The sequence below is a fragment of the Mytilus edulis genome, chromosome 2, assembly GCF_963676685.1.
Source record: "Mytilus edulis chromosome 2, xbMytEdul2.2, whole genome shotgun sequence".
NCBI classification, from domain to species: Eukaryota; Metazoa; Mollusca; class Bivalvia; order Mytilida; family Mytilidae; genus Mytilus; species Mytilus edulis.
Window position 1 is genome coordinate 34,736,012 of NC_092345.1, and position 26,779 is coordinate 34,762,790.

A 26,779-nucleotide genomic window follows, 5' to 3' on the forward strand; every position below is an offset into this window, starting at 1 on the left:
GTTATGTTAAGTTGTTGATCACTTTATAATTATAATTATAACAACGTAAAAAAGGAAGCAAATTACAACACGCAAAAAGTTTGCTTTTATAACAACCGGAAAACGATCACACTCATTTATATAATAATAATTAACTATCACTACACTGAAGCAGAGTAGGCATACAAGAACGTTTTATTCAAAATGAAAATATTTAACATTGTTTTGCTTTTTCTTTTTTCATTTGATAATACTTATGGTATATCCACAGCTGATTTTTATTCGTTTGGCTCCGAAAATGGCGATACGAGAGCTCCAACAAACGACGATGGATCAACACCTCCAATATCAGTTAGCAGTCTGTTTCCATTTTTCAATCACCAGCATGATTCTCTAATTGTAAGTATATTTTTTCATATATATAAATGAATTTCAAAGTGACATATATTTAAATTTTAAGTTTTTGATTACACACATACGTGTGCTCGAAAATTACGCAGAATGTCAGACTGCTCGCCTGTTTTGTGTTCATCTAGGCATTTAACAATCGTGCTTGTCTTATTCACTACTAACGCTATTAATCAGAATCTCGGTTTTGTGTACATCAGGGATTGATGCTTTGTTTAATAAGTGCTTCAACTTGTTTTGCCTTTTTTTAATAGAATCAACAGAGTCGCGATAGCTTTGTCTAACAGAAAATTTGGTCTTTGAAAATGACTAAACCACGTTATAAACTAAATTCAAATTTTCAAGTGATACTATTGCGACTTACTGATTGCTCTTCCATCGTTGCTTGATGAAAATGGGACAGTTACAGTGACTGTATAGCCACTGGTTAGTTGCTACTTTATGGTAAAACATTCTGAGCAATACAAATAACAAAAAAAGATAATGAAAACATACGAAACGAAATAGAAATGATAAAACATAGAATAACGGATATTTAAAATCTTCTTTTATTGATATTTATGAATAGTACATGATATCTTTTGATTGCAGGTTAATACTAATGGAGTCATTTCCTTTCTTGGAACAATGAGTTCGTATACACCAACTCCATTTCCTTTAGGCAGTAACAAAAGATTGGTAGCGCCATATTGGGCTGACATAGATACAAGAAATGGAGGTGACATCTGGTATCGGGAAACAACAAATTCTACGTTATTACAAAACGCATCTGAAGAAATACAAAGGATATTTCCACGACAATATAATTTTAAAGCATCATGGATGTTTATCGGTACATGGAAAGAAGTAGCATTTTTTGGTGCCGACTCTATTGGTAAACAAAAGGTAAATCAATTACATCACTGAGTGTTTAATCTAGTAATTAATGATGACCAAAAATGGCGACAAAACACAAATGATAAATAATATTTTGTAATTTGATGAATGGCATATTGGTGTAAATAAATGCATAACAAAACCTGTTTGAAGTATTAAGCTTTTATAAGTGCGTAGTGGAATTCGCTTTAGTTGTTTTTGAGCTATTTTTGATGCAGTATATATATGTAAAATGACGAAACAACAGGAGACAAGGCTGTCACAGTATATTTGTTCCGAATAAAAGTTTCTCTGGAAACTTTGTTATAAATATTGCATAATATCTGTTCTGAAGGAACAAATATTCCATAGAGAAATTGCTTATTAGAGGTCACTTGCCATTGATATTCTCTGTAGAACGATTAATCTTTACACTTTCAGAGAAATACTTACCAATGTGTATTGATCACAAATGGCAGACATTCATTTGCTATGTTTCTTTATGATAAGATTGAATGGACAACAGGCACGGCAAGTGGTGGAAGCAGTTCAACTGGGCTTGGAGGTACCCCGGCACAGGTAATTAGCTGTAAATATATGATTTTAAAATCAGAATACATAAAATCATCGCATAATGATATAGGTATTAATTTTACTTAGTTTATCTTAATGTCTCAAAACTTGATAGTATGTTATCAACCAGAGACCGGGATTCCCTTCATTTAAAAACAAAGTGTGTTATTGATAAAATTGAGAATGGAAATGGGGAATATGTCAAAGAGACAACAACCCGACCATAGAAAAAACAACAGCAGAAGGTCACCAACAGGTCTTCAATGTAGCGAGAAATTCCCGCACCCGGAGGCGTCCTTCAGCTGGCCCCTAAACAAATATATACTAGTTTAGTGATAATGAACGCCATACTAATTTCCAAATTGTACACAAGAAACTAAAATTAAAATAATACAAGACTACCAAAGGCCAGAGGCTCCTGACTTTGGACAGGCGCAAAAATGCGGCGGGGTTAAACATGTTTATGAGATCTCTACCCTCCCCCTATACCAGTTAATTAAACTGATTGAAAGATTATGATTTCATCATATGAATATCAGGCACAATCCTTCCCGTTAGGGGTTTAGTATCATACCATCATAACATATATGAGAGGAACATAACCCGTGTCATGCCAACAACTGGTTTTTGAATAAATGTGTTTAGTTCCGATGCAAAGACCCTATAAGTAAATCAATATTAACGCCAAAATATGCAATCTTTAATGACCTGACAACAGTATCGTAACTATATCCCTTCTTAATAAGTCTATTTAAAGGTTTTGTTAGTTTCTGAGGTGAATACTGACATTTTTGTGCTTCATAAAGAATATTTCCATAAAAAAATGGATGTGAAATACCTTAACGTATAAGAAGACTGCATGTTGAGCTTTATTTACGAATGATGTCCTTATACCGATGATAAAATTTAGTAAATGTTTTGACTAGTTTGTGAAATCGAAAACCCTGGTATAATAATTTTTCAGTAATACATAAATTTCTCTCGTTAAAATCTAAAACTTTGTTACATACACGAGGGAATCGTACAAGTTGAGATATATAAACACCGTAAGATGGCGACAAGGGAACGTCACCATCTAAAAATGGATAATTAACGATAGGAAATGAAAAATCATCTCTTTTATCATAAATTTTAGTATTAAGCTTTCCGTTAATGATATAGATATAAAGATCGAGGAAAGGGCAGTGGTCATTGTTAGTATTAGCTTTATTTAAAGTAAGTTCAACAGGATAAATTTCTTTAGTATACATACTGAAGTCGTCATTATTGAGAGTCAAAATATCATCCAAATATCTAAAAGTATTATTAAATTTGTTTATCAGATGTTGTTTCGATGGGTCTTTGCTGATTTTTGTCATAAATTGTAACTCATAGCAATACAAAAAACAGGTCCGCAACAAGTGTTGCACAGTTATTCCCCATTGGAATTCCGATAACCTGACGATATACGGAATCTCCAAAGCGAACAAAAATGTTATCTAGTAAAAATTCAAGGGCATATATAGTATCAAAGCATGTCCAATTGACATAGTATTTTTGTTTATTGCTACTAAAAAAGCTTCTATATCTGGATATAATCTTACATGCGGTCGAAATTGGAGGCTTTTTAAATCGAAAATCCTGAGATCAACGCTTTTAGTACTTTCTATGTTACTAAAAACCGTTTCAACGCTCAGAGGGATCTGTAGGTGGCATTTTTCTGTCCCTATCTTGTATATCTAAGAAAAAGTCCAAATTTTCCAACCATCCATATCAGTATATCTGCATTTTAGAACCTACGCTTGTTTCATTTGTTACTTCATTCTCGATCAAGATATCCATGAACTATTTACCACTGGACTATAGATAGCAACAATAGTATTATTATTCTTATAAGACCTTTAACTTTAATCCTGAAACTTATAACAACCAAATCATATCAATCAATATAGTTGATCACCCAGTCTACTGAAAAAACATCATTTTAACATAACCTGACGATTTAGTGTAAAATCAATTCAAATACTTTTTTAAAGGATTTTTTTTTAAAGTTTTATTTGTTGATATTATGCAAATGAATTTAAAAAAGAAGATGTGATTTGATTTCCAATGATACATTTTTTAAAAAGAACCAAATGACATAGAAACTAACAACTATAGGTAACCGTGTGGCCGTCAACAATCAACAAAGCACATTCCGCATTGTCAGCTACAAAAGGCCCCGAAATGACGGAAGCCAAACTATTTTAAGAAATTTAATTGCACTTAAAAAAATTTAACCGGATATCTCTGGTAATTTTATTTACAGGTAGGGTTTGATGCAGGTGATGGTATCAACTATTTTGCAGTAAATGCTTCTAGAACAGCAGACATCATTAACATACCACAGATGTCTAACGTAGATATCCCAGGAAAATATATATTCCGTGTCGATTCAACGACAATAGAACAAGGAGGGTGCAATGTTAATGGTATGAAAATGATATCTGAAAATATCTGGTTTTATATAATAAAGAAAATAAAAAAAAACAAAAGGAAGAACACATCAGAATATAATTTCTGGTTGTTATTACATCTTCAGTGGATTACAGAAAAATAAAAATCTAGTAAGGTCTAATAACAGAAATGGGTGTTGTCACAGATTTTAGTCAAATTTGGCATGCAAGTTTGGCAAGTGAGACATTAAAAGGAAATCGAAAAAATAATGCATCTATCTCTTTCATATTCTGAAACATAAGTGCTTGAATTTTTTCAAAGTACGTATTTTTTTTTAAACATCGGTGAAGAACGCTCCTATTTTACATATACTTTAAAAATACTATATCTTATCGGTACATAAATTTCCGTTTTAATGATATGAAAGGGTGATATGGTCATTGAATTCTATTTTGGTTAACATATTTCAACCAATCTGTTACCTAGATGGTAGCTACGAACGTTAAAAATCGACATTTTACGACCAACGACGAGATGACGTTACGACGATTTCGACGTTTTGTGGTATTTGTTTCATTTAGAACACCGCATTGCATAATGTATACCGTTTAAATGAGATTGGTAAACCTATTCTTATTCTACACCATTAGAATGGAAATTTATATACCAGCAACATGTAGTTTATTAAGAAAAAAAATATGTATTTGATGATTTTAAGACAAATTTAAGGTCGTTTTTTTGTCGATTTCATGTGTTTTCTTTACAAATGTTTACCTTTTTTAAAGGATTCAGTCAGTAATATTTCAGAAAATGCAAAATTTTTTGATTTTCATTTCAGTTCAACAAGCCAAAGTGGTTTGCAAAATTTTACTAGAATCTGTGACCGATCCCATTTACTGTAATTTTACACTAGATTAGTAAAAAATATTAACAAAATATTAACAAAAATACCGAAACTTCAAACCAAATTAAGAAAAGGTGAAGTTAATTAAACCTGAAAACGCTCCACTCTATGATTCAATGGAACGAATGAAAAACAACTGTCATATTCCTGTTTTTGCGCAGGCATTTCCCAAAGAAATGGTGGTTTAAACCAGGAAATTTTCCTTCGCAACAGCACACCTAATAGTTATTTTTATTTATGTAATACAACTACTGCAAATCTTTCTTATAAATAAAAAGCTTATTATTTTGGAATGATTATAGAGAGTTTTGTGAATATATTTTAGGTACATTAACAATAACTCCTCGAGAAGCTCTAATGTTTGGTGGAACGAGACTAATTATTTCTGGACCTTGCTTCAACATGGCCAAAAATATCAAATTGTACATGTCAGATTACAATGAAGTTTCTTGTAATTTGTTGACGGATATCAGTATATCTTGTATTTCGCCTATGGTTACCAAAATTGGAAAACATAGAGTGTCATTACATGTACAGCTCTCTCAGACAGTAACCAAATTTCCAGGAACGTTGACTATAGGTACGCATCTCTAAAATAGCTTACTTTACTTTACATTGAAATCTTCATTACAGAAAACAACTTTTAAAGAATGATATACGTTTAATTGACACAATTGGAACAGTCAGACACACGAGGAAACAATTGCCTCATTGTTTCAACATATTTGTTTAATAGGTATTCATACATTTGTGAGTTTAGTACTTACACGCCATTCAAAGATATCAGAATAAAATAAAGCAGGTATCAACAATTTTATGAGATGTGCATATATTTTTAATTTAGATTATTCTAAAGTTTGAGGGTTTAAAGTGTATGATAACGAAAACAAACCATTTAAGTTGGCTCTATAAGAAAGTGTTAATGCAAACAACTAAAGAATACAAATAAACTGTATAAGAATAAGATTTTTTTTATATAATGGAAGCCCGCCTTTTTTGTTTTTTTTATATTCAGTTAATCCTGCTATAGCAAAACAAGTTTTGAAAAGGGAACCTAAGCAATGGAAGTACAATAGTCAAGTTAGTGTCAATTGGAACCCAACAGTTTTAAATTTCCCTAGCAACGAAGAAATCAGTCTACATCTATATACTATTAGGGTAAGATGTACACATTTACAGATATTTTTAATTGCTACCAGTATTACACATTTATAAAAATGAAAAACAAAACCAATCGTATGTTTCCAAAAAAAAAGACAACGATTATTAAGATTGCATTGACTTGATGTCTTGAACTTGTTTCATATGAATTAAATTTTAAGATTAAGTGCTAAATGTTGCTGATTGAATTTGATATTTCAATGATTTTCATTAGTATCGTTCTAGGGATATGTTGCTTTGTTTACATTCTATTTTTAATGCGATATATTAAATCTAACAGCTATTCATTTAGTTGTGTTCTTTAATTCTTATTCAGATTTTTCTATGAATGTAACTATTCATTGTTAACTAGTTAAGCTGTATGGAATTTGACGCGACTGTCATACAAGTGAGAGGTTTAGCTAGCTATAAAACCAGGTTCAATCCACCATTTTCTACATTATAAAATGCCTGTACCAAGTCAGGAATATGACAGTTGTTATCCATTCGTTTGATGTGTTTGAGTTTTGATTTTGCGATTTGATTAGGGACTTTACGTTTTGAATTTCAGTATTTTTGTGATTTTACTTTTTTTTTTGTAGAAAGAAAACCTAATATATCCTGTACTGGCCTACCATTCCAAGATATCTACATTAAGCTCTGCAGAGTTTGCAAATGGGAAGCATACGTTCAACCTACAGTTTTCAAAAGACTCAGGAATAATAAAAATGTCAACAAACAATCCTAAAAGGTAACTTAATCGGTTACATTATGGCCATCAACAGTCACTCACCATCATTTCTGTAATGTGACCCTCCTTAATAATGCGTAAAATGCATGATCGTAGTTAATCTACATTTTTTCAAAGTTGATTATTTACATTATTACTGACTAAATAAAATATCGAAGCTACTGCGTCATAAAGAAAATAAACGTGTATACAATCAGAAGGTTAACATACAAACTAATAAAAACACGTTCATAAAATAGACAAAAATAAGTTGATAAAAAGAACCCCAAATACGATAACATATAAATTTGATTAAAGCTTTAGTATTTAAGTCAAGTATGATATCAATTAGTCTGCCTTTTCTGTAGTGGATATTTGGATGGATTATTCGGTCTCTGACGTTTTACTACTCTGTTTGGCTATCTAAAGGACATTTATGTTTTATTAATAGATTATAATAATAAATTCTCTTGTTATTATTTTGCGATCAGCTTTGGACATATTGAAAAGTAAAAACACTGCAACGTTGTACTTCTCTTATTGTTTGCCGTACATTTGTTGACTGTTAGTCTGTTTTTTTCTCCAGATATTTTGATATGTCGTGCATCCGACGCGCTTTTCTGGATTTCTTTCATCATAAATCTCCAAACATAAACCTTATAACATCCATGGATACGTAAATACGATGCAACGTTATGGCAATTCGTCAAAACATATACATTTGAATGTGGTTAAATCCTTCAAACGAACACTTGATCAGTGGAAATTACTGAAAAATCAAATAACAAAAATATCGAACTCCAAGGAAAATTTGAAACTGAAAGTCCCTTCACGAATGGCAACATCTCAAACTCATAAAAAAACAAAACTGGCATATTCCTGACTTGGTACAGGCATATAAATTATATACATGTTAAACATGTTTCATTATTTGTTTTTGGTAGTCCATACTATTGGTCAGACATGTTTACTGTTAATGTAAACCGTCAAAATAGTACTACAAGTTGTTATGAATGGTGGAGCATGGATTTAAACCAACAAACAATTACCAGTAAAGACGTCAACCCATGTCCTTGTACTCTTGAAGTGGCTAACATTGATTCAGCAAGATTTAGTGTCGATCCACAGTGTTATAGGATAGAGGGATCTGAATTTGTTTGTCAGTTTCAACCAAATGCTAAAGTTTGTTATCGTCTGAATATACCATCGTAAGTAAGAATTGAAAGTTTATAAATGCATTTAATCTTAACGCGCATCTGTCGTACTAAATTATAATCCTGGTACCTTTGATAACTACTTAACGTATGGTCAGCTTATATGTTTTCGTACATCATATGTTTTCGTACTATGCATGCTGTTTCAATTGAAATAGTGACGTCATAATGCATTCTTAATATAACGAAAACCCATGAGACGATGATATACATAATATTTTAAAACAATTTTTTTTTAAATATTTAAGCACAAATTTCATTCACAGCATGAATTTTAGTATTATGACGATAAATCATGACTTGATGATACAAATTAACGAAATGTGTGTCGCTTTTAAAAGTCAATCACTATAAATACGTGCTTATTTAAATGTTGTCAAACCTTTTTGATACATTTTTTTAAAAGAAGGGAAACAATATATATAAAACTAGATATAACATGTATAAAGCAGCTCTACTCCCACCGAAAGTTTAATGTAATTTTCAAAAAGTAGTCGGTCAGAAATTTTGTTTTGATTTTCTAAATGCGAATTTATTTATTGGTAAATACAAAGATGGTTTACTAATCAAGATGAACATAAGAGTAGTTTTAAAAGAATTTCACTTGGTCCAAACAGAGTGAAACCCTGTTTATTATCCTGCTGTTAAATAAGCCCCGTCTTCGTTGATAATCAGTATAAACCACAGTGACCAACAGATATTTCTTGTTTATCTTTAAAGCTTTTATTTTCTGATAAAAATATCCAATCTACGAAATTAATTTGTTTTATTTTCAAATATTTTGTACTTTATAACCTTTAAACAGGTCATCTGGATATGACCATCAGTGTTGCTATGATAGGTCTGGCGTATTGATGAATCCGAATGGAGATTCAACAGATGGCAGTGGATATGTCAACAGATATCACTTTCAAGGGAGCAGCGACTCAAATGTTCCTTTTCTTTCTAATTTTGTTTTTGACGTAGTACCATATATGCATTGTTGTATGTTCCCTTTCCAAGATTTCGGGCCTGACGAAATGGATACAGCACGAAAGCAATGTTCATTATTTTTTGACAGGAGACCACCGAATACATGCATGAATTACATTCCACCAAGACCAGGTATTGCTGTTTATCTTGTACTGATTGCACCTTTTTATTACATTTAAAAAAAATCCATTTATTGCGTTTTAATCAGTCTCAAATGATACTTTTAAAGAAGTAGAAATAACCTGGTTACAATTAAAACTATCTATAAAAGGAATAAAAACAATCACCATACTCTTCCCCTCCACACGCACTGAAATTATCAAAATAAATTACTCACCACCATGGAAATAAGGCCGTTAGTTTTTCTCGTTTTACATTGTCCTTTCGGGGCCTTTTACAGCTGACTATGCGGTATGGACTTTGCTCATTGTTGAATATCGTACGGTGACCTATAGTTGTTGATTTCTTTGTCATTTTGGAGAGTTGTCTCATTGGAAATCATACCACATCTTCTTTTTTATAATTATAAAAACGAATCAATGATTATAAAAAAAAGAAATCAACTACAAATCTAGGATGAATCCATGATGCTAGGCGCTCTTTGTATTACAAAAGAAGTAGAATATTCTTAAAGAAACATTTAACGATGTTACTGTAAAAAACATTTATGTTATTTAAAAAAAGCACTACTGTAAGTTAATCGTATGGGTGATTAAAAAAGAATTGTAATCTTAAAAATAATGAATCTGAAAAAAGGACTGTAAACATAAAAAAGAAGATGTGGTATGATTGCCAATGAGACAACTATCCACAAAAGACCAAAATGACACAGACATTAACAACTATAGGTCACCGTACGACCTTCAACAATGAGCAAAGCCCATACCGCATAGTCAGCTATAAAAGGCCCCGATAAGACAATGTAAAACAATTCAAACGAGAAAACTAACGGTCTTAATTATGTTAAAAAATGAACGAAAAACAAATATGAACACATAAACAAACGACAACCACTGAATTACAGGCTCCTGACTTGGGACAGGCACATACATGAATAATGTGGCGGGGTTAAACATGTTAGCAGGATCCCAACCCTCCCCTTAACCTGGGACAGTGGTATAACAGTACAACATAAGAACGAACTATAAAAATTAGTTGAAAAAGGCTTAACTCATCAGATGAAAGGCCCCTAAAAACAAACAATACTAGATAACATTAACGTTTGTAATTTAAACTGAGACAAGAAGTAAAACAAATCACGGACAATGAATCCGAACTTTGAATAAAGGAAACACCTTTCTTTATCTAAATAAATTTGGAGTGTTTGACCCTGGATCAACATAAATTTGAAATTTTACCCGATTTTTAGAATTAAGTAATGAATAACTGTAATTGTATCAATGTTTTAAATAGTTTGACACACACATTATAAGAACCAAAACTTCTGTTCACTTTGAAGGTCTTTTTGTCATACAAATCTTTCATTTATCAATATGATCATTTTATAATTGATTTCTATGTTTGGCATTGGCAGCTAGAGTATCCGGTGACCCCCACTTTGTAACATTCGATGGACAAACATATACATTTAATCCAGTTGGAGAATTTACAGCACTTTCAAATGGAAATTTTTCCTTGCAGCTGCGAATGGAACAGTTTACTGATACTCGAGGTATAATTGAATGGCAGAAAAGGACAAAAATGCCATATATTTAAAAACATTTAAATTCTTCTATTGTTTTGTTTTTGCTTTTTTCTGAAAATGGTCCAATCTAGAACTTTTATCGTTGAAACTCGGTAAAATACTGTAACACATACTCTCTGATGATACACAGGTATACTTTCGGTTTCTTCAAGTATTTAATCTTTAATATATTTTTTTACTTTATGGCTTCATTGTTCTCAATGAAGAATAATTCAAAAACCACTTCAGACGCAACAAATACACAAAGGAATACGTTTATAACATAGGCTAAGTTAATCATTTTCAGTTGCCTATAGTTAACTATAAGGAAATTAATTGTACAGATAATTCACACAAAGCACTCTATACACAGCGAGTATATGTAAATTGTTCTATATTATATAGCCAGTTCTGTAACTTCATTTGTGGCGCAACCTTATCCAACAGCTGATGTTATTGAGGTGCAACCAAACACCATTCGTGGAATTGATGTTTTAGTAAACGGAGAATTGGTTGATTTTAATTCATCCGAAAGTATGTCTGCTTCGGTCATATCTGCGGAGGGTAAGTATTTCTTCAGAATTATATTATAATAATGAATTGTTGCATAATTTCGTAAAATATAATTTATGTATAAATATGGCATTGCGTTGATTGAACATTTAAAAAAAAGAATTCTGCTTAAGTACCACATAAACAAAATCAAATGAGCAATATGCGCCATCGATTAGATGGCGCATGTTGCTCATTTGATTTTGTTTATGCCTTTATTTGTCTCTAAAAAAAACTCCACTGAATGAATAAAGTCATCAAAACTGTATTTTCCACGCTTCTCTATTCAAATGTATGGATTTGCTTGTAATAGTAATCCAGAATATAGCAAAATTGATATGATCTATGATGAGTTTATTGAAAGAATATGCAAAAGTTTCATATTATAGTCGATTTTAAGGTAAAAGACACAAGAAGATACTCATAAGTCGATAAAAATCTGACAACGCCATGGTTAAAAAAAGAAAAAAAGAAAACCCAGAGACAAACAAAAGTACACAGAACAAAACATAGTAAGCAAAAGACTAATCAACACGAAACCCACCCAAACATGTGGGTGGTCTCAGGTACTCCGGAAGGATAAGCAGATCCTGCTACGATGTGGCACCGTCGTGTTGCAAACATGCAAACCCAGTAATAAAAATATTAACTATTAAGTCTTTAAACAAAGGTGAAGAAATGCATACTTTCCAAAATTGTATTGAATTATTTGGAATATACAAATGCATTATAAATTAAATTTACGCTAATATAAGATAAGAAATTCTTCATTTATTAATATGCTTCAATACTTGATTTTCTAATTCAAATTTATTTCTGGCATCGATTGTCTTCCTATGCCGAGTACCGCTACTGATGCTCATGTTGCCAATACTGCGGTACATGTTATGTTAAAACATTTTTAGTTAATTAACTATGAGATGAATTTGTATCAAATGTTTACAATGTATCAAATGTAACAATGTAGCATAATCTAAGGTATGTTTTAACAGTTCACTAAGATCAATTTGGTTAGCAAGCTCTAAATTGCACTGGTATCAACTTTTTTTTCCTGCCAGAAAATGTTTAACATGCTAAATGTTTTAATAAAGCAAACTTAAAAAAATTGTCAATCCAATAGTTCTAAATGATGATGCAAAGCGGAAAATACCAAAGGGATATTCAAATCCAAAATTCGAAGACGAACTGACTTTACCGACGCAAAAGTTTTACTAGAGGCTCTGTGTCGCTCACTTTGGTCTATGTGCATAAATGTATTAAACAAAGGACACAGACGGATTCATGGCAAAATTGTGTTTTGACGATGGTGATGTGTTTGTAGATCTTACTTTACTGAACATTCTTGCTACTTACAATTTTCTCTATCTATAATAAACTTGGTTTTTTAGTTACACAGAGGAAAATGTTTTGTAAAAATTTACACAAATTTATAAAATTAATGAAAATTGTAAAAAAATGACTATAAAGGGCAAAAACTCTTTAGGGGGTCAACTGACCATTTAGGTCATGCTGACTTATTTGTAGATCTTACTTTGCTGGACATTATTGCTGTTGACAGTTTATCTCTATCTATACTAATATTCAAGATAATAACCAAAAACAGCAAAATTTCTTTAAAAATTATCAATTGTGGGGCAGCAACCCAACATCCCATTGTCCAATTCATCTGAAAATTTCAGAGCAGATAAATATTGACTAGATAAACAATTTAACCCCTTTTCAGATTTGCTCTAAATGCTTTGGTTTCAGAGTTATAAGCCAAAATCTACATTTTACCCCTATGTTCTATTTTTTAGCCATGGCGGCCATCTTTGTTGGTTGGCCGGGTCACCGGACACATTTTTTAAACTAGATTCTCCAATGATGATTGTGGCTAAGTTTAGTAAAATTTGGCTTAGTAGTTTCAGAGGAGAAGATTTTTGTAAAAGTTAACAGACGACGACGACGACGGACGACGGACGCAAAGTGATGAGAAAAGCTCACTTGGCCCTTCGGGCCAGGTGAGCTAAAATGACGGAAAGACAAACAACAGCTTGAATATTGAAATATTCCTCAAAACTTCATTCGAGTCATAGTCGTGTGTTTGTTTGCTTCATAACCTTCATGTATAAAATGATAATTTGTGCTATGCAATGCTTAACCATTTTGTATAATACCGTGCTTAACCATTTTGTATAATACCGTTTTGTTCAATTATCTTCTCGTTGTGTTTTTCAAGCATACCTGCTGGAGGTTTAATCGGGATACATGTTATTGCGCATTGAATGCCAAACTCCTTCAGTTTATTTAAAGTATTGAGAGTTATATCTACATTATATTTAATGTTTGCAAATACACTGTATCTTTGTTTCCTTTCAGGATCAACAATAGTCAAAACATCGGACTCTCCACCGACGGTTATAGCTACATTTTACACAGAAGACATATCTATTATTGCAACCAGTATGATTTCCCTTCTTAATTTAGTAATAATGACATCCCCAGACCGACACACAGGTAAAGTCTTAATTAAAGAAATAGTTTCTTCATGTCATGCTCTATGCTCATTTTAACACGGGTAGGCATTACATTTGTCGAAATTTTACACTGACCGTTAGCTAGTAGGACATATACAGTATTTTGATAGACCGAAGCGTAAGGCAATACCTTAAAATGTTTGGCTGTTCTCGTTTTCTCCCTATGGAGTATGTATATTAAATTTTCATATTTAATCAGTTCAAAAACTAAAAGCAGGGTATTCATATTTTTTATAAACATTATATAATTAAAGTGTATGTAAGCTATTAAAATGGATATATTTTTTATTACAATAACAATGAAAATAACAAAAATATATACCTGTAAATTTGTGCGCATGTGTCAAACATATTTTGAGCTAATTAGAACAAATCTTTGTTTACAAAGCGTAACAATGACGTCATGATAGAATAACTGATAATGTATGTGGATATTATTTGGCAGCTAGCTCTGTTTTCTTTTTCTTTCGAATAACGTGCACAATTAGAGATTTTTAATGGTTTAGAAAGAAATGTGCATCTTTAATTGAGGTTTTTTGCGATTAAAAAGCTTAATTAAAATTCATTGTAATCTGATGTCACTACAAGAAAAGATTAGTATTTGTTTATTGTAAAGCATAGGCTTGACTAAGCCCAGCTGGTACATTTTTTCATTATTATCAGTTCGGAGTATGCAACTACATATACTACCCGAATTTATTCAATGCAGCCGATAAATTATAACTTTCAAGTCAATTGCAAAAAGGAAAATCACAAACATACTGATCTCCGAGGAAAATTTAAAAAGATAAGTACCTAATAAAATGGCAAAATTAGATTAATTGATCTATACGTATTCTCTTTTTTTGTATATGTATATATAGGAAATCTAACTGGTCTGTTTGGAGATAACGACGGAGACGTAGGAAATGATTTGCATTCCAAGGATAATGATTTGACACAAGGCAATGCCTCAATGGTCACAATTCATAATGACTTTGGATTATCATGTAAGGTTTCTTTTATATTAATAATAGTTAGCGTCCCTGTTTTATTTGCAGTATAAGCTGAAGATAAAAACAAAATAAATAAGATAATACATAAATTAAAGCGAATCACTTAAGATACACTGCTTCTTATTTAATTTTGTTGATATAGTGTCAACGATTTATTTTTCTTTTGAATAAAACTAAGATTGTTTTCAAGTCAGGAGAAGATAGTTTGGATTGATTTTATTGTTTATATAGGTTTAGCTTGATAAATGTTTTAAACTCTTAACTTCATTTGAATGTGTACCAATGATGCGCATATATATAATGAAATAACATACACATTAAACAAAAACAAAAAACCCACATGCACCAATAAAGTAATTGTCTTCTAGTTTTCAAACATGAACCACCATGCAAATTCGAACTAGTATAGAAATGTAACGAGAGAAAATAGAATAACACTTTAACTTTTTAGATCAGACTATTTCCTGATCCGATATTTTAGTATCGTTCGTTATACAGACACAATACTATTAGTTACATACTGTGCTAGTGACCTAATATGGTATATATATGAGGTAAGTAAATGCAAAATGGGATGAGAGCGAAGCTCGAATATTCACATGGAATTTACTGACCCCATATATACCGTATTACGTCACTAGCACACTGTGTAACGAATTAATCTTACCGACTATATCTTAACGTGTGAAATTTAGATTAGTGACCAATCAAAATGAGTCTTCAATACTGTTAGTATTAAGAAACTACTTCCATTGATTCTACAAAAACAAATGCCAACAATAACAACCTGTTAGGTTTAAATGTGTTTTATGAATTTATTTTAATCAATCTTAATCATCAATTTATTCGTCTGTTGAAACCTTTAAGATTTGTTCTCAGGCCCGTTTTGTTTTGATAAAGGGACGTAACACCACTACTGACCGTGTATGAAATTAGCCCCACCTCTTCTAACAAGTGTTAGTATTACCAATGTCATTTCAACTGATCGGGCGGAGCTTACGTTTTAATTTGCATAAGGACAGTCTATTTGAAGATGTGTGTGATAAGGATGATAGCCGTTATAATTATTACTGATTTCTAATCACCTATCATAGGCGAGTGTAATAATTGAAAAAGACGTCTAGTTAAGGACTTTAATGCACCCACCTAACACACGGCTAATTTCTTTTTCAAATGAAAGAATAATGATTTAACTTTGATTTTTGCCCGGTCGTCACAAAATCGTACGGTGCAGTTTTTGTAAAATTGACGTTTATTTCAGAAATTAGTTGAAAATTATAAAATTACGACATGTTTTTCAAGCAAAAGAAATTAGTCGTATCTCTTCTTTTAGACAGAATAATTAATTGAATTAGATTCTTAAAATAATGAAAAAGAATATTTACAACTAAAACTCCGCATGCTTTTGCATTCCTTCTAAATATTTGACATTTTGTACGAAAATTTTCATAATCCTGACCTTTTCGGATCTAAAATTATTTTTTTTATTAAATGCTTTTGCACTCTATCCATTTTAGAACACACCAAATCACTCATCAGTTATCGTTTTTTCATTTAAGATCAAGACTTTATCTCAACATTTCTTAAAATCACAAATTTCTGTAATTTCATGATGTTGGGTAAAATCACTATAGTTTCCGGAATCCTTTATCTATTTCGTTATCGTTTTTTTACTGAATATATTAGTCGATTTCCGTGTACTTAATAGTGCTATTAGAGTACGATAAATCATATTTAAACGGTTATATTTCTATCTTGAACTTCAGTGTAGCTTAAATAGATATAAAATCGTCCGAAATTAAGATCAAATCAAAGTAAAACATAGTTTTTGAGTTCTGTAGAATTCACCCATTTCTAAAAAAGGAATCGTATCGGAAAATTGTAGAAAATCTTCCGAGTCGTGTCAAATTTTCACAGTCCAGTTCACAATGAAACCCTTCTTTTGCTAAAGAGCAAAAACTATCTATTGATTGACACAGAGCATAGTCTGTCATGTATTTACTACCTAGAAACTATGTAGTTAAACACTTAAATGAAGATACAGTTGTATTGCCGCAGTGGGAAAACGAAAAGATGAAGTTTACAGAAGACTGGTCGATGAATATGAAAAAAATGAAAACATCCCATTTGAAAATACAAAATATCATAAAAGTTGCTATGAATATTTCGTAAGCACAACCTATCATCTTCGGTTTTGTCTGTACAAAGACTTTGTACTACATGTACCAATTCTACCGACCAGTCTCTTCTCATATATATCAACGAGGGCAATAGATCTACAACTCATTCTGATTTGTCTGTTTGTATATTTTGCAAATCTATAAAGCCTATAAGCAAGTTACACAACTTCATAAGGTATCCTCTGAGTAGCAAACTCAAGTTGTATTGAGTGTTAAAATACATATATCTCCTACAATATATCGAAAAAAGAAGATGTGGTATGATTGCCAATGAGACAACTATCCACAAAAGACCAAAATGACACAAACATTAACAACTATAGGTCACCGTACGGCCTTCAACAATGAGCAAAGCCCATACCGCATAGTCAGCTATAAAAGGCCCCGATAAGACAATGTAAAACAATTCAAACGAGAAAACTAACGGCCTTATTTATGTAAAAAAAAAAGAACGAAAAACAAATATGTAACACATAAACACGACAACCACTGAATTACAGGCTCCTGACTTGGGACAGGCACATACATAAATAATGTGGCGGGGTTAAACATGTTAGCGGAATCCCAACCCTCCCCTAACCTGGGACAGTGGTATAACAGTACAACATAAGAACGAACTATAAAAATCAGTTGAAAAAGGCTTAACTCATCAGATGGACAAAAATACAAATGGACGTAATGATCTGATTTGCGAAATAACTCATGATAATTTTACTATTAAATCTTTATACCATCGAGCTTGCATCGCTAAATATTTGCTACAAAATTTTAAGTCAGAAAGTAAAGAGCTATTTTATTCTGAACATAAAACAGCTTTTACTAACATTTCGACGATTAAAGATGACGTGCCTGCACACAAGGAAGTATTCTGGTTAACAACTTTAATTACTTGCTCAGTTAACCGGGCTTAATTTCTGCCCGAGGATCGCCGCCGGGAAAACTACACAACATATTATCAGCTTCAACAAATACTAAAAATACATGTATATGGTCAATTTATAGTTACAATGTACATGTATACAGCCTCAACAAGACCAAGGTACATCCAATATTGTATACAGCAGCTCTATAATTTTGTCTTATTCTTTTTAACTGATTTTCATTTAGATTTATCATTACAAATGCACCGTATTTATGGACACACCTTTGATAACTATTAACAAGTTTGACTGATCAACAGATTAGAAAAATTGAAAATGGGGCATACATTCTACATGGCATTATTTTTCTTCTGGGGGTCAAAATTTTATCCAAGACAATGTCGACCTAACTACAGAAACAATAAAAGTTCTCCATATGACTTTGGTTGGTTAAAAGGCAACATCGGTCCGGTATGGTGTTATCCAACTTTCTACAAGATTTGATCTGTTCACGCAGGAGGAGGGTTGAGATTGCAAAAACATGTTTAACCCCGCCGCAATTTTGCGCCTGTCCCAAGTCAGGAGCCTCTGGCCTTTCATATTTTTGTATGATTTTTTGTTTTAATTTCTTGAGTATATTTCGAAGCTTAGTATGACGTCCACTATCATTTCAAACTAGTACATTTTTGTTTAGGGGCCAGCTGAAGAACGCCTCCAGGTTTGGGAGTTTCTTGCTGCATTGATGACCCATTGGTGGTCTTCGGCCGTTGCCTGCTTTTTGATCGGGTTGGTGTCTCTTTGACAAATCCCTCATGTCTGTCCATTTCCAATTTTTAATTCAATCTGTATATAGTAGATCTTGTGTCCGCTTTGAGCAAAACCTCTGCTGTACTGGTATATGCCCATGCCAAGGGAGATGTCTTGATGGATATTTTGACCGATATGAATGATTAGATTACAAGTTAAAATGAAGCTATAATATTCCGATATCGCAATATTCCGACACCTAAATGGTACTACATCCCATTGGTCCGACGTTTCGATCATTTAGGTTATACGCTAACGGGATTTTAACATAAGAAAGCCAAATAAAAGGTTCAATATTAGGATAACCTTGTCCTCCGTTTGAAGCGGTGAAACAAGATATAAAAAAGTATTACGTAGTGCCAAAGTAGCCGAAGGTCATCACTAGCGTAATTTAAAAAAAGAACAAACTCCTTTGTCAAGTGTTGTTTAATTAATAAGATATCTCAAGATACACGGCGGCCGACTAAAGTAAAATCAAACACAGTTTGACGTACAATGAGTGGTCATTTTTTCCTTGTGATGTTTTATATTAAAATTGTCAATTTGTTGATATAAATATACTAGTAGCACTTTACTCATTTTAGTAATGTTAGTTAGTACTCTTATCATATCTGATTTAGTGATGTAAATGAAATTGCGGTATGATCCAGACTCAACATATTGCACTACAATAATAACAAAAAATCCGCCCTATGGTTGTCTGATCTTGAAGCGGTTCGTAGGCTTTCAAACTAACAGGAGACCATACGCTTCCTCAATTTTAATGTACAGCTCATCATGGGACTTTCTAAACAATTAAAAATACGTCATAATGTTAAATTTCCCCTTGCTTCAAATATTTTGTTTCGGATTATTTATATCAAATTTGCAGATATATGTTTGTAAAAACGTGCAATCAAATGATACGGAGGTATTATAAGATTTAGATAATACAAGGGCGACTACAGATACATTTGTGTGACTTAATGGTTGATTTTCAAAGACTCCGAAAGACTGCGTTACCGTTAAAATCAACCAAAATTAATTAACACTATGATAGAAATATATTTTCCCAACAGTAATACAGCATTCCTATAAAATTGTTTCATTTTTGCATTTGTTTTGATTCGATTTTTCTACTGGAAGTATCCGTGAATTGAAATTGCACCCATGACCTTTGACCACGAGTTAAAAAAAAATGCACCATAATTTCTTTTGACGACCGGGATATTTAGAAAGTACACATTCTTAGCTTTCCAGTGATATATAATTTAGCCGTGTGTTAGGTAGGTGCATTAAAAATGTAAATTTGGCTCTCATATCACTCGCCTATCAGTGCCATCAAAGGAATTTGAAAAAACAATGACTGGACACTTCATTGATGAGTTTATCCTAAAACACCTATCTATAGATGGACTGGTTTATTAAGAGTGAATCGGTTAAACTCCGCCCAGTCAAGTGAAATAAATCGATCAATACTTTATGTAAAAAAACATTATTAAATATCCAATACATAATTAGGAGTATAACAAAATAACATGTACAATTGATAGCACATGCTTAGTACTCTTTAACTGTCATTGTAGGGAGAGCCGCAGAAAATGAATCATTATTCACCTACACGGGTGGCAGAACTTACGAGTCGTATCAGAATTTGAACTTCGTTCCTACATTTGATATACCTGCTAATATTGATCCCACAATAACCCAACTGTGTAAATCAAATTCAGACTGTATATATGATTACTACGTGACTGCAAATCGTAGATTTGGCCAAATGTCGGCAAACGTATCTGATGAATTTGCAAGAATTTCTAGTTATACTATCCCAGGTGAGCCTTGCCTTTAAAAAAATGCATTGTTTTGTTGTATCTATTTTGCTTTGCATGTAAACATTATTTTGAGCGACAAACTCAAATTCAATGTACACTGTTTTAAAAAAAAGATTAGATCAAGATAAGAAATTATTGCCCAAAGGGAGTAATGAATTAAGGACATTCGCCCTTCATGGAAGAAAGTGGTACACTACAGTGATACAATATCTGTGAAAAAAAAACATTAGGGCAGATAGTATGCATTATCATTAGCAATACTTTAAACATATAACGTCTAGCCCTAAAAGGATAACTCGATTCCTGAAGTTAAATAAATAGACTATTTGTTTTTAGAGAAAAAAAATAACATCCGGACTTTCAAACAATAATGGCAATACGTTAAGTTTTAAGATCATGTGTGAATAATGTACTTATATAGATTAGAATCTAAAACACGAGTCAACAAATTGTAAATAATCATAGCCAGGGACGTTATATTTTATATTTTATAATTTCTAATTTCTATAGTTGCTACATGCGGATTCCCATCAAACGTAAGTAATGCAGTTTGGGTAGCGGACGGCTACACACAGGGATCGTCAGCAAGATTATTATGCAACCGAAACTTTTTCCAAGTAGACGTAGTTATAACATGCACGCCTTCTGGAAACTGGTCGGACTTCAATGTTACTTGTATGCCATGTAAGTTATTGCATCCTCCTCCTCCTCCTCCTCCTCCTCCTCAGCATCATCAAATGAAACCATAATGGCACTTGAACGTTTTTAATGTTTTCTAGTTTGACAATAGTTAACGTTTTTGTTATTAACAGTTCATTAGACTTCTACGTTATAGAACTGATATAATCATTCATAACTAAAAGGAGTGGGGTTCAACACCCATAATTCATCAATCCATTCGACAAATAAAAACGAAAATTACATGCATGGCATGTCTCAATTTTATACTCGTCCTCAGTGGTGATGAAGACTATGAAAGATTTGCCATTTATACGACCATTTACACTATATGTCTGACGGGACAAAATACAAAACGACCTTCTGGGGATGAATGTCAAAAATAACGTATCACATACTGGCTGCATACTTTCTGACTCAGACTTATTCGGTGTTTTGCCTCCAATTGAATACAGTAACAGCTTGTTATATAGAAACCAATACGGAGACGACTGAAAATATATGAATTAATGTTCAATTACATCTATTTTCAGAAATGACAGTGCAACAAACAAAAATTGAATCCAAACTTCGAATTCGTTTTTGCAAAATTACCTGAATTAAATTATTCCTGCAATATTTCTGTAGTACAGCAAGTCTTTACCAATGAGTATCTGTATTTTATAACCTTTATATGTCGCAGGTATACTCAATAAAGAACATGTTATTTCATATTTTTTTTTTGCATTTAAATTTGACATTTCCTATTTTACAGCCTTCAAAAATACGATCCTATAGATTTGCTTACAAAATTTGTCAAAACACGAAATCATTGATAATTCTTTTCTCTCATAAAATAATGAAATGTGTTATCTCTAAAAAAAAAGTTAACTAAAGTTATATGCATTATTGTTTATTTACCAGTACCAGCGTGTGGAAAACCTCAAGTGGTAGCAAATGGATATTGGGTACCCGTAGAAGGAACTGATGGACGAAGGGCTACTCTTCAATGCAAAGATGGTTATTATACGCCAATTGAAAAAGTCCGAATAATCTGTTCATTGAATGGTACATGGACATACGTTGAAGAACAATGCAATATAGGTAGTTAGAAAGGCATTTAACTCCATTTTCTGTTGGTTAATCACAGGCTTTGTTGAAACGAAACTGTTAACAATTTCATTTTATAATTAAAAGAATATGAAAGATCAGTGCGTGATCACAAAAAAAAAAGCGTTGATAATACTAGAATAATTTTTCTTCTTTTTATTTGTTTGTTTGTGTTACTTTTATTGACTCTGGATATATATATAGTACGGCCACAAAATTTTAATGTTCGAGGATTTTTTTTTTGCGCTAACCATCGATCGTTGTCAGAAAAACTGCAACTTCTTTTTAAGGTGGCTCATAGGTACAAAAATTTCAGCAATAAATTGAACCTTTATTTTTTCATTACAAATTTTATTTATTACACTCTTAGTTATTACTTCATGATATGGTAAAAAATTCAACCCAAAAAATCGATTCGGTTTGGCCCCAGATGACTTTTAAAATGTTATATCATTGAAAAAGCTCCAAATTATCTTCCTTTGGTGCAAAAATGCCATTTTTTGGCATTAAATTTGAAATATCTTTTTTTCGTGTTTTTCAACAGACTGTCGGCATACCAATGGGAACAAACTGTGCCCCTCTACTTGCTGACTTGTTTCTTTATTATTATGAGGCTGACTTCATGCAGGAACTTCTTAGGAAGAAAGATAAGAAGTTAGCAATATCCTTTAACTCTACTTTCCGCTATATAGATGACGTTCTTTCACTAAACAATTCAAAATTTGGTGACTATGTGGAACGCATCTATCCCATCGAATTGGAGATAAAGGATACTACAGATACAGTTAAGTCAGCTTCATATCTTGACTTACATCTAGAAATTGACAATGAGGGTCGGTTGAAGACAAAACTTTACGACAAACGAGATGATTTCAGCTTTCCAATTGTGAACTTTCCATTTCTAAGTAGCAACATTCCAGCAGCACCTGCATACGGGGTATATATCTCTCAATTGATACGATATTCCCGTGCTTGCATTTCCTATCATGATTTTCTTGATAGAGGGTTACTGCTCACAAGGAAGCTATTAAATCAAGAGTTCCAAATGGTGAAGTTGAAATCATCCCTTCGTAAATTTTACGGACGCCATCACGAGTTGGTTGACCGTTATGGAATAACCATTTCACAAATGATATCGGATATGTTCCTCACGTCGTAACTACAATCCCCTTCCCTTTCATGAATTTGACCTACCGAATTAGACTATTTACCGGATTTGTAATCACATAAGCAACACGACGGGTGCCGCATGTGGAGCAGGATCTGCTTACCCTTCCGGAGCACCTGAGATCACCCCTAGTTTTTGGTGGGGTTCGTGTTGTTTATTCTTTAGTTTTCTATGTTGTGTCATGTGTACTATTGTTTTTCTGTTTGTCTTTTTCATTTTTAGCCATGGCGTTGTCAGTTTGTTTTAGATTTATGAGTTTGACTGTCCCTTTGGTATCTTTCGTCCCTCTTTTAACTCATCGGTGACCTATATTTTTTATTATTGTTTTCATATAAGCTGTACATAAACTAAATAATTGTAAAATTTAAGCGATTTCTGTAAATAGGTTATTTTTTTATTTCGTTATTACCTCTATTTCTCCTATTAGTTCAAAAGAAAAAAAGGACACTAACAAAAATGTATGCTTCTTTCGGAGGCAGATTGTGAGCTTAAATGAACGGTGACCCCATTTTTTTATTTCATGTTTCTTTTTTTTAAGTATATGAAAAAGTTCATTTATAAAAAAATATAGCGAAATCCTATATTAGAAAAAAAATTTGATTTAAACCCAGGAGCCCCATTAAATCAGATAGGGGTTGAACACCTAGACAACGTTCAAAATTACATCACGTGAGTCGTCAGGTGAGTTATCAATGCAGATGAATTACTTTGGCCATAAGGATATCAATACCTTCATTAGAATTGTTCAAATTTAATATGCATTCAGTACATGTTTTATTCGCAATATAAAAAAGAGATCGTCAAAGACACAACTCTCCACACGAGACCAAATGGCACAATCAAAGAAATAGAAAATTAGGTCCAAAGAAACATGTTTTGATAAAATAACTTTTTGTATGTATAAGTGCCAATAATATTTTTAATCTTTATCGAATACAAATGTATTTTAATATTTTTTTTGTGCAACAATATTTAAATATTAGTATATGTTTTATTTCTTTTGATTTAATAGTGACAACTTCATCTTCATCATCAATGGTATCCACATTAGAACACACAACCTCTAACCGAAATACACTTACTGGTCAAACAACTAATACAGAACCCCAAACAACTTATACAGCACCTCAAACAATAACTACAGAACAAGCTACAACAATTAAGGATTCCACTGTAGAACAATCATCCACAACAATTAAGGATTCTACTGTAGAACAATCATTCACAACTAATGATTCTATTACAACGGAAGACACATCTCTCTCAACTGACAATTTGGTTACTTCTACAGCAGGTAAAGTATCAACAAACTATCAACATGGGGAGATAGATTCGACCAGCAGCGTATCAACCTCAATTCATACATCAACAATAAAACAAGACAATATAGAATCGACAACTACATTTAAAATTAGAACATCAACTACTCAAACAACTGAGTCGTCGACTTCATCATCTGTTAAGGAGCGAACAACAAAACCTACATCCGATGCATCAAGACCTTTTGCATCATATAAGTACAACGCATTGAAAATTGTAACTTTGACAGCTTGTTTGATTGTTATTACCAATGCTCTTATGTATTATTAGTGTAACAGATTGACAAGTATTGTAATTTTGTAGGTGCAACTTCTTTTTTTTAAGATTGTATTTAACTATATACATACTCTGTAAAAAAAAATCTCCGACTGTTTGAGTGTTTAATTGTAATATTTATTTTGGTTATCCTACAGAATAGGTAAAAACTCATATAATTGTAAAAGCAGAACTTTGATAAAATGGGACAAAGTCCATACTAATACAATGAAGTTGTTTAATGCTGAAACAATAATTTTACGATTTCGAAAGAGATCATAATTGGAACACTTCAACACATACATTGATTAATTGAATTAACCGCAATTGTGGTCTAGTGCCTCAGTCGAGTTTGAGAGGTCTTGTGTTCAATTATCAGCGAAGTCAAACCAATATTTTGTAAATTGGTAGTTACATCTCTTCAAAAAAGGCACGCGGCATGTATGAGTAAAAGCAAAGACTGATAGAAATAGAGTCATAATAATGTTTCTGTGTAGAGAAATATCTTCTCTGCGTTTTTTTTAGCCAAAGCACTATTACGTGAAAAATATTTGGACATATAAATTTTATTGTACATTTACAGTAAAGATATCACATGAACTAGTATTTACATATCTTGTTTTGGAATAAACAAAATTTCTCTTGTTATTTTTTATCTTATCAATTTATTGTGTGGGTATATGGAGGTCTATTGATAAGGATGATATTGTATACAAATATTATCAGGTGGTTGCCATGATCCTTCAGCATTCTTTTGTTTGGATAGAAATGGGAAATTTTGGAATGTTGTGTTTTAAGATGGATAAGGGAGGCTGGTGAATTAATTCATTATTTAATACCGAACTCTTTATAGGTTTTACCGTTTAGCTAGCTATAAAACTAGGTTTAATCCACCATTTTCGATATAAGATAATACTTGTACCAAGACAGGAATATGACAGTTGAAACAATTAACAGATGTTGTTATCTATTCGTAGTCGTTTGATGTGTTTGAGAATTTGATTTTGCCATTTGATTACGGACTTTCCGTTTTGAATTATCCTCGGAGTTCAGTTTTTTTGTGATTTTACTTTTTGTTTATGATTTGTCAGAGCTCTGACAATTTATCTTATCATTTGCCAGAATTAAAATTTCATAAGTTACAAAGTTTGCTAGTAAATTGATTTGATATAAACGGGATCAGTAGATTCCACCTTGGGCGAGAGTGAGCGAAGTATGACCACCATATGGAATATATTTACCTCGTATTACCAATGTTATTTCAACTGATCGGAACGAGCTAACATTTTGATTTGCATAAGAATAGCCTTTTCGAAGATGTGTCTGATAAGGATGATGGCCGTTAAGATTATAATTGGTTTCTAATCACCTATCAGTGTCACCAAAAGGATATACAATTGAAATGATTGTATCATATTGGACGAATAACTGGACACTTCATTGATGAGTTTATCCCGGAACACCTGTCTATAGATGGACTGGTCTTAAATAAGCAAACCGGTTAACCCCGCCCTGTCAAGTGAAATAAGTCAAATATAATCAATCGTATTAGGCCGCTAACACAGTTTGTCACGAATATATCTAAGCAACTATCTTGATATGGGAAATTTAGACGTTGAAGAAGAAAATTATAAATATTTTTCAATTGCTGTTGTCGGGATTAATATTAGCCAT

General features: G+C 32.3%; 1 protein-coding gene across 1 annotated transcript; it reads left to right on the top strand.

Annotated features, from left to right (window-relative positions):
• LOC139512054 (protein mesh-like) lies at positions 1-25,753 on the top strand. The gene is made up of 17 exons (XM_071299372.1): positions 1-378; positions 979-1,272; positions 1,684-1,821; positions 4,103-4,265; positions 5,460-5,714; positions 6,150-6,292; positions 6,877-7,025; positions 7,949-8,212; positions 9,024-9,322; positions 10,725-10,862; positions 11,280-11,438; positions 13,785-13,922; positions 14,806-14,931; positions 20,350-20,595; positions 21,106-21,279; positions 22,177-22,356; positions 24,543-25,753. The coding sequence occupies exons 1-17, from the start codon at positions 184-186 to the stop codon at positions 25,118-25,120; spliced, it is 3,639 nt and encodes a 1,212-aa protein (XP_071155473.1). The 5' UTR covers positions 1-183; the 3' UTR covers positions 25,121-25,753.
• The last annotated feature ends 1,026 nt before the right edge of the window (positions 25,754-26,779 follow it).

Excerpts from the sequence above, each read along its gene's own strand:
- LOC139512054 (XM_071299372.1), top strand. The coding sequence starts at position 184 with ATGAAAATATTTAACATTGTTTTGCTTTTTCTTTTTTCATTTGATAAT. Across the intron at positions 7,026-7,948 it reads TCAACAAACAATCCTAAAAG|TCCATACTATTGGTCAGACA; the intron begins GTAACTTAATCG and ends TGTTTTTGGTAG. Across the intron at positions 20,596-21,105 it reads TTCTAGTTATACTATCCCAG|TTGCTACATGCGGATTCCCA; the intron begins GTGAGCCTTGCC and ends TAATTTCTATAG.